The sequence below is a fragment of the Ranitomeya imitator genome, chromosome 1 (assembly GCF_032444005.1).
Source record: "Ranitomeya imitator isolate aRanImi1 chromosome 1, aRanImi1.pri, whole genome shotgun sequence".
Lineage (NCBI taxonomy): Eukaryota > Metazoa > Chordata > Amphibia > Anura > Dendrobatidae > Ranitomeya > Ranitomeya imitator.
This window is the reverse complement of record NC_091282.1, coordinates 89,828,142-89,843,635: the sequence shown is the minus strand read 5'-3', so window position 1 is coordinate 89,843,635 and position 15,494 is coordinate 89,828,142. Positions and strand designations below refer to the sequence as shown.

Here is a 15,494-nt window from a genome sequence, read left to right as displayed (position 1 = left end):
GATTAGAATAGTACAAAAAAGTAGGGACCAAAAAAAAGGTGATCCGCAAAAACGTTTTTTTGCCTCCCCGTTGATTTTCAAGCAAGCTCGATATTTTTTCACGACCGTAAATACGGCGTACGGCGCTCCTACGAATTTTTGCGGCCCCATGGAAATGCATTGGGGCTGCAAAAACGGGCCGGAAAAAGCAAGTGTAAAACCAGCCTTGCCCTATGTGCAGGACATTGCGGTAGCCTAGGTATCCATGGTTACGACAGCTCATATTTACAGTTGGTGGTTGTATACCTAAGCTACTGCAATGCCTTGCAAATGGGGTAAGTGACATGGCTTATCAGAAGAACTATACCACATTTCGAATTGGAGGTACTTGATGATGTTCTTATTACACCTACTACTTATTGGGATAGGATTTTGGAGAAGAGAATACCCCTTTTTAATGTTCAAAAAAAATAAAAAAATAACTTTTTCTTCCACATTAAAAAAAATGAAACCAGATGGAAACCAGACAGACCCCTTAATAATCGGAGGGGTCATTCTGATTGTAGGCTGGAGGTGTGAACGTGGGCTTACTCTAGGACGTCCTATTTGCCGCTGTTCCGCTGTCGTGTCGTCGTGGGTCCGTCCCACCACAGTGGGGCAGCAGTCAGACATTACATAAGCGGCTCATTCAGCGAGCGGCCCCAGCGGCCAGGATTATCTGCTGGAGATAATCTGTTGCAGATGAGGAGGTGACAGTCGAAATATTTTGATTGCTCCAGCATTCTTCTTCGGCGAAGATTTCTTATGGCAGGATGGATGCATACTTGTTGTATTATCCAGTGCCGTGCGTGTCGGGGGAGACCTTCCTCCGGGGACTCCAGCGCTGTTTGGCACTTTTGTGTCTGATGATGCAGACATGGAGTGATTAGATGTGTATAAGCAGATAATCTGCCAGGTCAGTCTGAGGCCACGGCAAGTGTGTGTCTGTGCAGAGCTATAGTCGCCTGGCACTTATTCACTCGTGTCCCCGGCTGCGCCCGCGATACCTTTTTATTTTTTGTGGGGTTTTTTGTGGCATGACCTAATTTACAATGCATTACTATATTGTCATGTAGTAATGATTGTAAATACTTGTGCTCCTGAATAGAAAAGTTACTTACTGATTTTAATATTTTTTTATATATATATATATATATTACATTTTTTTTTTATTTTTTTTTATATAAATTAGTTTTCATACTCTCACAGATCATTCTGGGTCATGTGACAGTCAGTCCCCGGATCTTGTGGTTCACATCCTCTAGATTTCCCCATATTTAGAACATCGCTTAAATATTTCAGGTGTTTGATTCACCCTTTCCTTACCCGCTGGCTGCATGCTGGCCGCAATATTGGATTGAAGTTCATTCTCTGTCCTCCGTAGTACACGCCTGCGCAAGGCAAGATTGTCCTGCCCCTGTCCGTGTGATGTCTGGAACTCCCCATCAGCCTGCCCCTATCCATGTCGTGTTGGCTACTGCCCATCAGCCTGCCCCTGTCCGTGTGATGTCGGTAACTGCCCATCAGCCTGCCCCTGTCCGTGTGGTGTCGGTCATTCCCCATCAGCCTGCCCCTGTCCGTGTGGTGTCGGTAATTCCCCATCAGCCTGCCCCTGTCTGTGTGATGTCGGTAATTCCCCATCAGCCTGCCCCTGTCTGTGTGATGTCGGTAATTCCCCATCAGCCTGCCCCTGTCTGTGTGGTGTCGGTAATTCCCCATCAGCCTGCCCCTGTCTGTGTGGTGTCGGTAATTCCCATCAGCCTGCCCATGTCCGTGTGATGTCGGTAATTCCCCATCAGCCTGCCCCTGTCTGTGTGATGTCGGTAATTCCCCATCAGCCTGCCCCTGTCTGTGTGGTGTCGGTAATTCCCCATCAGCCTGCCCCTGTCTGTGTGATGTCGGTAATTCCCCATCAGCCTGCCCCTGTCCGTGTGATGTCGGTAATTCCCCATCAGCCTGCCCCTGTCTGTGTGATGTCTGTATTTGTTTCAAAAACCTGACCTGCACATCCAAACATAGACTAAGTGTGAACAGGTGCTGAACCTAGAGTCGCCAACTCGTATATAGCTAAGTAAATAAGGCAGCACACTGCAGCGCTAAAACATGCAAACTTGAAAACACGAAATTTGAACTGCATTACTGCACTAGAAATATGAAAAATGAGAGCTTTTAGCGCATAAAAATGGCCAATTTTATGTGTACCTGGTAGCCTCTTTACGGCATCTCTCTTATACCAGGTCCTACGCTTGCCTTACCTCGCTGAGAATAAACGTCTCCATCTGAATGGGTACATGTGAAGCCTCTTCCTAGACTAAAATTCTCTCTCTCTGTGGAGGGGTATTGGACCTGCTGTAATTAAAACACCTGAAGCTAGGAGGAGAAGAGGTTTCACATGTACCCATTCAGATGGAGACGTTTATTCTCAGCGAGGTAAGGCAAGCGTACGACCTGGTATAAGAGAGATGCCGTAAAGAGGCTACCAGGTACACATAAAATTGGCCATTTTTATGCGCTAAAAGCTCTCATTTTTCATATTTCTAGTGCAGTAATGCAGTTCAAATTTCGTGTTTGCATGTTTTAGCGCTGCAGTGTGCTGCCTTATTTACTTAGCTGATGTCTGTATTTGGCCATCAGCCTGCCCCTGTCCGTGTGATGTCGGTAATTCCCCATTAGCCTGCCCGTATCTGTGTGATGTCGGTAACTGCCCATCAGCCTGCCCCTGTCTGTGTGGTGTCGGTAACTGCCCATCAGCCTGCCCCTGTCTGTGTGATGTCGGTAATTCCCCATCAGCCTGCCCCTGTCCGTGTGATGTCGGTAATTCCCCATCAGCCTGCCCCTGTCTGTGTGGTGTCGGTAACTGCCCATCAGCCTGCCCCTGTCCGTGTGATGTCGGTAACTGCCCATCAGCCTGCCCCTGTCTGTGTGGTGTCGGTAACTGCCCATCAGCCTGCCCCTGTCTGTGTGATGTCGGTAATTCCCCATCAGCCTGCCCCTGTCCGTGTGATGTCGGTAATTCCCCATCAGCCTGCCCCTGTCCGTGTGATGTCGGTAATTCCCCATCAGCCTGCCCCTGTCCGTGTGATGTCGGTAACTGCCCATCAGCCTGCCCCTGTCTGTGTGGTGTCGGTAACTGCCCATCAGCCTGCCCCTGTCTGTGTGGTGTCTGTAACTGCCCATCAGCCTGCCCCTGTCTGTGTGATGTCGGTAATTCCCCATCAGCCTGCCCCTGTCCGTGTGATGTCGGTAACTGCCCATCAGCCTGCCCCTGTCTGTGTGGTGTCGGTAACTGCCCATCAGCCTGCCCCTGTCTGTGTGGTGTCTGTAACTGCCCATCAGCCTGCCCCTGTCTGTGTGATGTCGGTAATTCCCCATCAGCCTGCCCCTGTCCGTGTGATGTCGGTAACTGCCCATCAGCCTGCCCCTGTCCGTGTGATGTCGGTAACTGCCCATCAGCCTGCCCCTGTCTGTGTGATGTCGGTAATTCCCCATCAGCCTGCCCCTGTCCGTGTGATGTCGGTAATTCCCCATCAGCCTGCCCCTGTCCGTGTGATGTCGGAAATTCCCCATCAGCCTGCCCCTGTCCGTGTGATGTCGGTAACTGCCCATCAGCCTGCCCCTGTCTGTGTGATGTCGGTAATTCCCCATCAGCCTGCCCCTGTCCGTGTGATGTCGGTAACTGCCCATCAGCCTGCCCCTGTCCGTGTGATGTCGGTAACTGCCCATCAGCCTGCCCCTGTCCGTGTGATGTCGGTAACTGCCCATCAGCCTGCCCCTGTCTGTGTGATGTCGGTAATTCCCCATCAGCCTGCCCCTGTCCGTGTGATGTCGGTAACTGCCCATCAGCCTGCCCCTGTCCGTGTGATGTCGGTAACTGCCCATCAGCCTGCCCCTGTCCGTGTGATGTCGGTAACTGCCCATCAGCCTGCCCCTGTCCGTGTGATGTCGGTAACTGCCCATCAGCCTGCCCCTGTCCGTGTGATGTCGGTAACTGCCCATCAGCCTGCCCCTGTCCGTGTGATGTTGGTAATTCCCCATCAGCCTGCCCCTGTCCGTGTGATGTCGGTAACTGCCCATCAGCCTGCCCCTGTCCGTGTGATGTCGGTAACTGCCCATCAGCCTGCCCCTGTCTGTGTGATGTCGGTAACTGCCCATCAGCCTGCCCCTGTCCGTGTGATGTCGGTAACTGCCCATCAGCCTGCCCCTGTCCGTGTGATGTCGGTAACTGCCCATCAGCCTGCCCCTGTCCGTGTGATGTCGGTAACTGCCCATCAGCCTGCCCCTGTCTGTGACATCACTTGTATGTATGGGGGGCAAGGCCTGAGCGGAGGAAAATCAAGTGCACGGGATACGACTAGAGATGAGTGCTACTGCTCGTCTCGAGTTTGCACATTGAGTATCGCAAGTGCCCAAGTGATATGTTCGAGTGCCCGTGGCTGCGTGTTTCGCTGTTGTTGGCAGCCACAAAACGTGTGAGGGTTGACTGACAAACACAGGCAATCCTCACATGCTTTGTGGCTGTCTAACAGCAGTGAAACATGTGGCCGTGGGGACTCAACATGTCACTTGAGCACCCGCGATACTCTGAAGCCTCAAGTAACGAGCACTAGAGCTCATCACTAGATACTACACCTGATAGGCCCAATCACCAGGAGAGTGGGCTGTAGTGAGAATGACGGATCCACCATATCCCCTTATATTATGAAAATATTTAATATTAGGATATTAAGCAATTAGAGGTAAAAAATGATCATAAGTGGATTCAATGTCCCTTTATAACATGTCCACATAGAAAAAAAAAACGTAGTTAAACTAGGGGTTGTTAAATTAAAGAACCCTGACCAGATGAGTCATCGCCAGACTGTGGTTGCGGGCTGTAAAGGGTCAACTGTAATGATGAAGCGGGCAGTGTGTGTAAGGCGCCCTGCATTTACTAATGTGGGCCACGTGACAGTCTGTGATACCTTAGGGGGGGACCTCTTTGGAAATCACTATCTTGCTACGTTTCTTATTTCTAGGAGGTTATTAATATCCGCTTTTTAATATGGTCACGTGTTTAATTTTACTCATAAAGTGCCGAATTATCAACTTTTCTAGTTTTGTAAAACAACAAAGGCAACCGAAAAGTAAAAATAAAAAATGTAAAAACAATCCTGATAAAAGCTCCCTTTTCAGCCAAATAAGCAGCAGCTCCCTCACTGGGGTACAACGTCCCTCCATGTACAGCATGGACTGTAATTCCTTTTAATGGGCACATGTAATGGTACATTTCCTCTGCCATCACTCCTGGAGACTCCTGCTATTAAAGACTGTGTGTCTACGACAGTCAGTGTAGAGTGCCGGGTTTCGCTCCTTTATTGAGCTTCACCTGGAGCTTGCCACATGGTCTTTACCCTCACGCCAAGATCATCCGCACATCACTTGTGTGGATATATCGTAAAGAGGAACCTTTGTTTTATTTATTTTTTCCTTCGTGAATTAGTAGTACACATGGAAATAAGAAACTTTTGTAATATGTCTTACCAGAGGAATCTGCTTTTCTCCTACTGTACTGATCATTCACAAAATTCTAAGTTCAGAGGCAAAATGTGTGTTCAGTGAATGGATTCCCCATTGCTCAGATGACAGTTGGTGCTCATAAAAGTCTACTTGTCGGTTTGCCTCTAGCTCCTCCTTTTTGCCATAGTATTTTAAAAGCACCAACCGTCATCTCGAAAATGGAAAAGTCTGTTCTTTACTCTCAATTCATTGGTAAAATCTGTTTTCAAAGATCAGTCGTGGAGGAGAAAGAAACGGATTTCTCAGATAAGATGTATTACAAAGTTTCTTATTTTCATGTGTACTATTGATTTATGAAATAAAACTGAACAAGATGTTTACTCTTTATTAAAGATGCCCCCTGAGGCCATATGTAGTCCACCCTGACCTGCACTTTGTGGGGGGAGAGGGTCAGAGAGCCACGTGTTTGACGGTCCCAGCGCTCGGAGGCCCCGTGCAGTGATTTTTAGGATTTGCACGCCTTGCATATTTCTCGTATAGAGGGTCTACTGTGAATCGTCTCTTTGTAGTAGCGCGGGACATTTTTGAGTCTAATTTTTGAGAGATTAGTCTCTGCAATGTTTTGTCTACTCCTCGCCCCTTTTGAACTGTATCAAAGTGAAATCGAGTTAATTCCCTATTTCTTCCAGTGGAGACTTCAGGGTGAGCGAATCGTCTTCCTCATACCTTACATACCAATTATGGCTGCCAGTCACAGACTAAACACGATCCTTGTGTTGCCCGGCTTCCATGGTGTAGTCTTCAGCTTGTGAATCAGCGTATTTTTACCTAACTAGTCATCTGAGCAGCCTGTGTGTCCATGGTGGCCTCATCCCGCAGACCACGAGGGCTGGGGCTGATAGGCAATTTGTGGTTTATAGCTATTAAAGTTCCTTTTTTTTTCCTTATTTCCGGTAGGCCATGAACAGATCCCTTGCTAATGTGATCCTTGGAGGCTTTGGAACCACATCTACCGCCGGTGGCAAGCCAATGGAGATCACCGGCACCCACACGGAAATCAATCTAGACAGCGCAGTGGACTTGATCAAAGAATCTCATAACATCATCATTACACCAGGTAATGAACCGCCCACCTGACCTTTCCAAGGAAAGTCACTGATTAGCACCACCCACTTGACTGAAAAAGCCAGAATAAGCTGAAGTTGCAGTGAATAAAGTACATTTTATACTGAATGTTTTCCCAAGAATTAGGATATCCGTCTACTTCGCTTCTCCTGCTTTATATCATGATCCTGGCAGAGCGGATTGTATTTTCAATGCGATAGGTTCCCTTTAAATAGCGTGCCACTTTTTAAAAAAATTTTTTATGGTTTTTTCTATCAAATATTATATGGGGTCCTTTATTAATTGGTTTTTGAATGACCTCTTCCATTTCTGCACCTCATTATCATTTGAGATGCGGAAAATCATCCCATCATGCAACCCCTCTGCTCCCAAGAAGACACAGGCTGTGTAAACGGCACCACGCGGGCATCCACGGGGCAATTTAATTCCCTCTCTACATATGGCTGCCCTTCACAGATGGAAATCAGATGGTAGAAATATATTGGGGTGTGTCTGATAAGGAAGGAGCCTGATATTTGATATAAAGCTTCTCCGACCTATTAGGAAAGCCCTATAGGCAGCGTCTGTTTCTGTCTATAGAGTCCCATGGTTTATACACATGTTCTCCGTCGTTTGCAGGTTACGGTCTGTGCGCTGCTAAGGCTCAATATCCCATCGCAGATTTAGTGAAGCAGCTGAGAGATTCGGGAAGAAATGTCAGGTAGGTATAAATTCCCAGCAGTCTGCACCCGCTATATGATGGAAGCGACATGGGGGGGAGGGGCGGAGGAAGACTTGGGGATAAAAATCGGCTTCCTGTGTTACAAACATTTTTCTAAAAATAAAAGCAATAGGTTTTCTTTGTATGTATTTGTGTGTATAAACGTGTGTGTATATGTATGTAATTAAAGTCTGGTCTCTGATAATGTGGAGCCTTGCTGAAAACACTATCTGAATGGACAAGAGACTAATTGCAAGATTATTTTTTTGTTATTTTTAAATAAAGATCCATAATATATATAGATGGATCTTTATTAAAACACAAAAAAAACCTATTAATCTTGCAATTCTCTTATTAAAGCTTTCTTAGACTCTTGTCCTTTCAGACAGAGTTTTAAGCAAGGCTCCACATTATCAGAGACCAGATTATAATGACAGGAAACTCCTCTATACACAGCTGATAACACAGGATCCCCCCCCCCCAATCACTATAGAAAATGTCACAGCTGACCTGCTCCCCCTCCCTTCATATTGACCTTCGCACATTCTCATTAGACCTTTTCATACAAACCGCTGTGGCTATGTACATGTGTTGTTTCCTGAAGCAGGAACTTGGGGTCTAAGAAAAAAAACACAGCTGCCAGTGCAACTATTGCAAGATTTCTTTACTTTAACTTCGATACAGATTGTGTTATGAAAAAAAAAAACATTTCAAAAACCTGATTTAAGCAATAGATAATATTCTTAGGTCTTCCCTTTAATGTGCTAAAGACAAATGTATTTGCTTGCACCACAGTGTGTTTTTGATAAATTCTAAGGGACCGCAGAAATAAAGGGTTGTGCTTTAGCATAAAAAGGCCATGACTTCACCTGAGGAGGGGCATAGCTTAGTGTGCCATCCATTTTGGCATAAAGTAAGCCAACTAATAGGTCAGTGGTGTGAACTTATACTAGCTGGTGTAAAGGTTCGCCACATAAATGAACCAGCAAGAGACATGTAGAATGTGCCAGATTTAGCTCAAGGCATCCAAATCTGATGGTGGGATATCAGTGGGATCGTCCGAACATCCTTTATGGAGGCGATGATTGTTGGGCAGTATGAGTTAAAATACCCGACCCTTTTATTTTCCAGGAAATAAGCCTCCGCCAGAGGTATAGGGCAGCAGCTTTCTCCGCTCTCCCCAGTGAGCACACATTTATGTGTATTGGGGAGTTGAGAGGGAGCTGATGGCTCAGCGAGTGTCCATTCCATGGCGATATTTGTCCGTTTATTCATACACTTCCAGGAGGAATAACAGAGGAACGACACTACACAGAGTTTATTGTAGCATAAAATGGTTGCATTGGACCCTGTGCGGAGCTGTTTTTGTCTTTGAAGGGTTTGTTTCTGGAAGACTTGACTTATTTTCGTGGCCAGTCTTAAAATAGTCTTCTAGCCTCCCTCCCTCCCTCCCTAGAAGAGAAAGTCACAGCTGCAATGTAAACTGCTTACTTGGTCCTGAAGTCTTCTTGGAACCCGAAAATAAATATTCTTGTAATTGCATACGACTCGTATCTCTCCTCCTATCCCCCTGAGCGGAGCGCTCTGCAGGAAATCTGCTCTTATGTAATCAGGCTTGTCACACTCGCTGTGAACGTTGCTTTTGGGAATAAGGTTTTTTTTTTTTTTCTTAAACAAGTCAATGTCCTTATTTTAACTTCACGTTTTGCAGAGTAGGCGCCCTGTGAGCTGAAAAAGTGTGTTATACACATGAGCTTGTCGCCCATATTGCTGCTCCCTGTAACCACTGCTTTCCATGACTGCTCTCCATTTTACCAAACCACGAGCACTTTGCTGAGTATCAGCGCTGCCTCTGCAGTTATTGGATATGCTGGAAGCTCTAGTTACATGTCCATTAACATTAATATGGTTTTTTTAGGGATAGAGAAAATAAATAAATTGGCATTGTGAACAAATTCCTAAATATCTTTAATTGGCAAATCTCTCATTTTGTCAAGCGGGGTTATTGCTGCAGAATTATAATAGCCACTTGTTACACTCAGAGAAACCTGTCCTGAATGTTTTATAGGGCAGATGCCTGTGAGCTTATGTCGTAGAAAGCTCCGCTGCCGGGACCTGGAGACACACAGACCATGTAGTATCACGTTATCTCCAGGTCACAACAGCTGCTCTTACTCCAGCACCCTGGTATCTCCAGTATTAGATCAGATAGACAGGGTGGACAGTAGTGTGAGCAGCCTCTTCTTACCTCAGCACCCTGGTATATTCAGTATTAGATCAGATTGGGTGGACAGCAGTGTGAGCAGCCTCATTTTACCTCACCACTTCTGGTATCTCCAGTATTAGCTCAGATAGACAGGGAGGACAGCAATGTGAGCAGCTTCTTCTTACATTAGCACCCTGGTATCTCCAGTATTAGATCTGATAGGGTGGATAGCAGTGTGAGCAGCCTCTTCTTACATTAGCACCCTGGTATGTCCAGTATTAGATCTGATAGGGTGGCCAGCAGTGTGAGCAGCCTCTTCTTACATTAGCACCCTGGTATGTCCAGTATTAGATCAGATAGACAGGGAGGACAGCAGTGTGAGCAGCCTCTTACCTCAGCACTTCTGTATCTCCAGTATTAGATCATATAGACAGGGTTGACAGTAGTATGAGCAGCCTCTTCTTACATTAGCACCCTGGTATCTCCAGTATTAGATCTGATAGGGTGGATAGCAGTGTGAGCAGCCTCTTCTTACATTAGCACCCTGGTATGTCCAGTATTAGATCTGATAGGGTGGCCAGCAGTGTGAGCAGCCTCTTCTTAGCTCAGCACCTCCAGAAACTCCAGTATTATATCTTCTAGATATGATGATCAGAAGTGTGAGCAGCCTCTTCTTACCTCATCACCCATGGCATCTGCAGTATTGGGTCAGACAGATAGTGTAGACAGTAGTATGTGAGCAGCCTCCTCTTACCTCAGTACACCCGGTGTCTCCAGTATTAGATCAGAAAGACATTGTGATACGGACACAAAGTAGAAGGCATTGTAATGTGTAGTCTGACACAGACTCCTATTGTAAGGAGAGTGAATATGGAAACCAACAAGGTAGAGTGATGACGATCTACACAACTTCCAACACTGGGACACAAGGATCAGTAAACAGCAAGACCTGTCAGACTTCTGAGGTACATGGCAGATTTACAGCCATAAGTATGTTTTCCACATTTGTGTCTTGTGGTCGTCTTCCTTATTCCCACTTTCCATTTTTACGGAATTTATCCTCCCATTCAGCGGAAACTACGATGACACACATGCGGGGCTGAATCATGTGCTGCTGTCGAGGAACTTGTCAGCAATGTTCTGTGCCACACATTTCATGTTTCCTGGCAGTTATCCCGTTTCACTCTCACTTCCCATGTAAATCCCTGTGGGCCCATCTTTGACCATCTGCTTATCTTGGGTTAACTGTTGGTGAAAGGAAACATTTGCTGGCCTGGCAGTGTCCGCTCCATGCACGTGCTGTGCTCCATATAGTTTGTATCATCTATGCAGCGTCTGTTGTTTACAGAAAAGTCACCCATTTCAGGAAAACTGTTCTTTTCCTTGTCCCTTCTCCTCTCTTATGTACCATAATAGCTCATCTCATAAGTCAACCTCAGCATCCAATAATGTGCATTTTACACTGCTCGACTTAACAATATTGCAGCAAGTTAATATTAAGATAATAAGGAGGTGACCATGATGGCACTTGCTAAATATCAATTTTTTTTTAGGGCATAAGCTACATTAGTGAGACATCCCTTGTGCTTTTTTTTTTGTAGCCTAAGAGATAGGATGTGCTGTAAAGTAAAAACTAGTATATATATAAAAAAACTTTTTTTGTAAAAGTAATAAAACTAATTAAGTTTAGATCGACCACCTTTTCCTAATAATAAAAAAATAATAATAAAGAAATGGAAAAATATATTTGGTATCATTATGTCCATAAAAGTCTGATCTATCAAAATGAAATAATAATAAAAAAAAAATCCAGAATCGGCGCTTTTTTCAGTGGCTACACTTAATGAAAATGCAAGAAAAAAACAACCAAAGCACTAGTTTTTCTAACCACTAAAGTATAGTATCACTATACTGACCTGAAGGATCATTTTTCCGGGTCATTTTTACTGCACACTTTACACCAGGACAAAAAACTATTATTTTTGTTGCTGAATTGCAATTCCAACTTCATTTTTTTTTTACATTTATATAGTAAAATGAATGGAGTATTTAATTTTTTTTTTTTTTTTGTGGACCGCTTATCACAAAATCACACAGAATATTTTTTGCAGAGAGCATAATAAAATCATTATGATTATAAGTGATCCGTCTCTACAGCCCATAATTCTGATATGAAGACATCAGCTACAGTCACTGTAAAATGATGAGAATTACAGTCAAAATAATCTGTACAAGTGTCTTCAGCTTCCAAGAAATCAGGTTCCTTTTTTTTTTACGGACTGTCCTGGAACTTGTAGACGGCTGGCAGCCCTGCTTCAGGGTGGGCTTTCTCTGTAGTCTGCATTGGCTGCTTTTACTTCTACTGTGATCAGAAACTGCAATTTAACTGCATAGTAATCTGAGATGTAAAGTCATTTCAGGTCTTCTGCAACTTGTCCTAAGAGTGGCTCAGGCTATTGCTTTGTGTCCCCCTCCTCCCCATGCTTTACACTGCAGGTTTGTGTGATCCGTCTGGCTGCTGTGTAATGCACAAGCTCAACATATTCGTTCTTGGAGAGATTATTTCCCTTAGGACTCATTTACACTACCGTACTGTCATGCTGTGACGGTCTCCGGTAAGGGAGAGAGTCCTCAAACTGTCCCTGGAGCCTGGGACACTATCCCTGTCCCGAGGTTATTCTTGAAGGTAGAGAGGCCCAGGCCTCCAACCTTGCTATGCTCCTGTTAAACCCTAATCTGTCCCCTACCCCCACCCCATCAGGCATGGGACAGAAATATAAGGTAAGCAAAACACAAAAACAAAACAGGGATAACAGAAAACTTCTACCATACAAAAGCACAAACCAACAATAGGGCGGAGGACAGGGAAGGATAAACTAAATGGGAATAGGGACCAGGCGATAAATAAACATATTACAACAAACCACCGATCACTACAACAACTCTATTCCAACCACTTATCTTTAGCACACAGCACAGGAAGACAAATCTTTCATTGGCAGGGACAAGAAGGTCTGGCCAGTTTTTATAGGAAGAGGTAATGACCAGATCAGAAGCAGCCGAAATGGATCTGCATATTTGTGACCAGCATAAAAACGGTCATTAACCTCTTCAGCACCAGAGGAAACCAAATCCATTTAATATGGGACACCAATCACCCCATCTCTAAAGAAGACCTGCGATTCATTACCCGACATGACCGTCTAACTCCAGGTCTTCCAGGGGGATGGGACACCCCTGCGACACGTACTTTCTATCCTAGTGCTATCAGTGACAAAAAAAAACAGCCCTTGGATCAATGTTATTTAATGGAACTGTGCAAATTAGTGATTTTTTTTTTTTTTTTTAATAACCTCAGCATTCATTAGTTTCTTTTGTAAATCAGAGGAGACCTGCCCATTCGAGTCTACGGATGTGCAGAAAAGATTGGTTGCCATATTGAGCCACAGTGTAGCATCCGATATTTACAGATACACTACCATTCTGTAGCACAGGAAACGGTAATGGTCCTGTAAATTGATACTGTAAAAAAACAGACTGGACACAGATTACAAGTGAGAAGGAAATTATCCTGCTCTTCTGGATAAACCTCTGAACTAGTTTTTATACACTGGCGTTAACTTACCCTTTGTAGCAATGACTGAATGCATATCCGTGACAGGCAACAACTGGGCTATTTAGATGAGCCGATAATTGGTGAATAAGCTTTTGTAGAGAAGTTTGTTCCTGATTATTGACCCTTGTATAAATGCCAGTGATCACCAGACAAACATGCAAAATATGGATCCTGGGTTAATTTGATTGATGTGCTGTCATCCTATCAATCATTATCGGCATCACATCACCTCTGTATACTCAGAATGTGCTGCCGATAGACTTTCACTGTATGGGGACACAATGATTATATTAGTGAGCACGATCATTCATTGTTGGCCTGTGCCAATCAAATTGTATGTAGTCGGTCAATGCTGCAGAACTACGCCACCAAGCCCGGCATCTGATCCAACCCTAATTCTAAAGGTAAAGCGACGAGGTGAAGCAACCGATCAACTGTTACTAGGTCTCATTGTGTCTGGACATGTGAAGTCTTCGGAGATGAAACACCACAGGTCTGTACACTTTATCACCGCCATTCAGTAGAAGTTGAGCTGCCACAAAGCACAGTTCACTGAGCTGTGCTGTTCCAGCTACTGCACTGATACCTCCTGCCACCAGTTGATTGATTGTGGTGGTCAATATCTTACTCCTGGGCAACCTATTTAATCCACTGTTTGTGTGAGATATATCCACGTTAATTTGCGGCAACTTATTAATACAGATTCCTTATCAGAATTTGTCCCTATGGACACTCAATGCCCTGAAGTTGTCATCCACTTCCCGTAACATATCGGCTTCACTGTACTGCTCATTCCTAGCAGTGATCAGATTCCCGTCAGTGATGTCCCTGTTCCCTGTGTGGTGGTACATCATTTATTACACTCAGATGGACATTTGTTTTGCAGAGAACGTAAGCCCTATTTGTTAAAGTGATAAGAGCGAGCCGGGTTCTCCCTTGACTCGCTTGACACTTGAGCAGCACAGTCCTAAGTGGCAATGAAAAGCCAATGAAACATTGAATGCAAACAACGTCTGGCGTGCCCTTTGATCTGTGGAGAGTGGAAACCTGATCAAAGATTTCCTATGTCACTCCGGCAGCTCGATGTGTCTAAACTCTACCTAATCATTGTAAATGACTTCTAAATGCCCCGTCTGTTTACCGCAAACTGTAAATACAGATTTATTTCGTACAATTACGATGTAACCGCGACAGGAACCTCTTGTTTAATCTGGGTCTTTCATCATGTTGTGGTGCTCTCACGGTGTTCATTGACTGCAGCTGCCCCTCTTCTTGGTTTCACTAGATCTGCACTGCCTCAGGACTATGTCTTGTTCAGTTTCCAGACGCGGTGACACACTCGCTTACGCCCACCCCTCATGGATCCATGCCAACATAGACATACGCTGTCATCAATTAGTCATGCCCCTGCTTGGCCAAGAAATCATTCCCATTTGTCAATAGGACTCTCTGTGACTTGTGATAGACTCCGACACGCAGATGGCTAGTACTCAGGTTTGGCCACAACCATAACACGCTATGCGGCTTTGCCTTGCTGTTGTGTGTTTGATACCTGCAGGCTTCGCCAGCTGGTTTAACCAAACCGATAAAGCAGCGCTCTGTAGCGCTATAGCATGCAAGCATGAAATCTGAGAATAGCATTATTGCACTAGAAATATGAAAAATTGAGAATGCTTAGCGCATAAATTGACCAATTCATGTTTACATGGCAGCCACGATAAGGTGATTCTCAGTCTACATCTCTCTGGGTACCTAATATGAATCCTCTCTTATTATTATTATTATTTATTATTAGACTAAAAGTCTATATCTCCGTTGAGGGGTAGAATCCTGCTGCAATTAAAAACACCTAAGGCTAAGGGACGGAGTGCTCAGTCAGAAGGCTACATACAAATATAAAAAAAACTGTCACATCCAAACACAAATCAGGTCTGAACAGGTGCTTATTTAGTCACCAACTCATATACAATGAAAAATATAAGGCAGCACTCTGTAGCGCCATAGCATGTAAACATAAAATATGAGAATAGAATTGCATTATTGCACTAGAAATATTAAGAATTGAGAAAGCTTGGCGCATAAATTGGCCAATTCATATGTACCTGGCAGCCATGTTAAGGCATTTCTCGTTGCCAGGACCTACTGTCAATCCTCTCTTAGACTGTCTACATCTCTCTGGAAACCTAGTATGAATCCGCTCTTGGACTAAGTCTGTATCTCTGTGGAGGGAATATACCAGCTGGTATAACCATGGAGGACCTGCTGAGCGGGATCCAGCCACCAAAGCGGAAGGTTATCGGACTCTAAAGACTTATCTGTGCGGCCATTATACC

The 15,494-nt window shown here is 44.8% G+C and overlaps 1 protein-coding gene across 1 annotated transcript in view; it reads left to right on the top strand.

Moving 5' to 3' along the window:
- NNT (nicotinamide nucleotide transhydrogenase) overlaps positions 1-15,494 on the top strand; it is a 137,461-nt gene that overhangs the window by 103,134 nt on the left and 18,833 nt on the right. The window contains exons 18-19 of the mRNA XM_069748680.1: positions 6,472-6,631; positions 7,258-7,339. Of these exons, the coding sequence (XP_069604781.1) occupies positions 6,472-6,631; positions 7,258-7,339 (242 nt within the window). The remainder of the gene's footprint in view (positions 1-6,471; positions 6,632-7,257; positions 7,340-15,494) is intronic.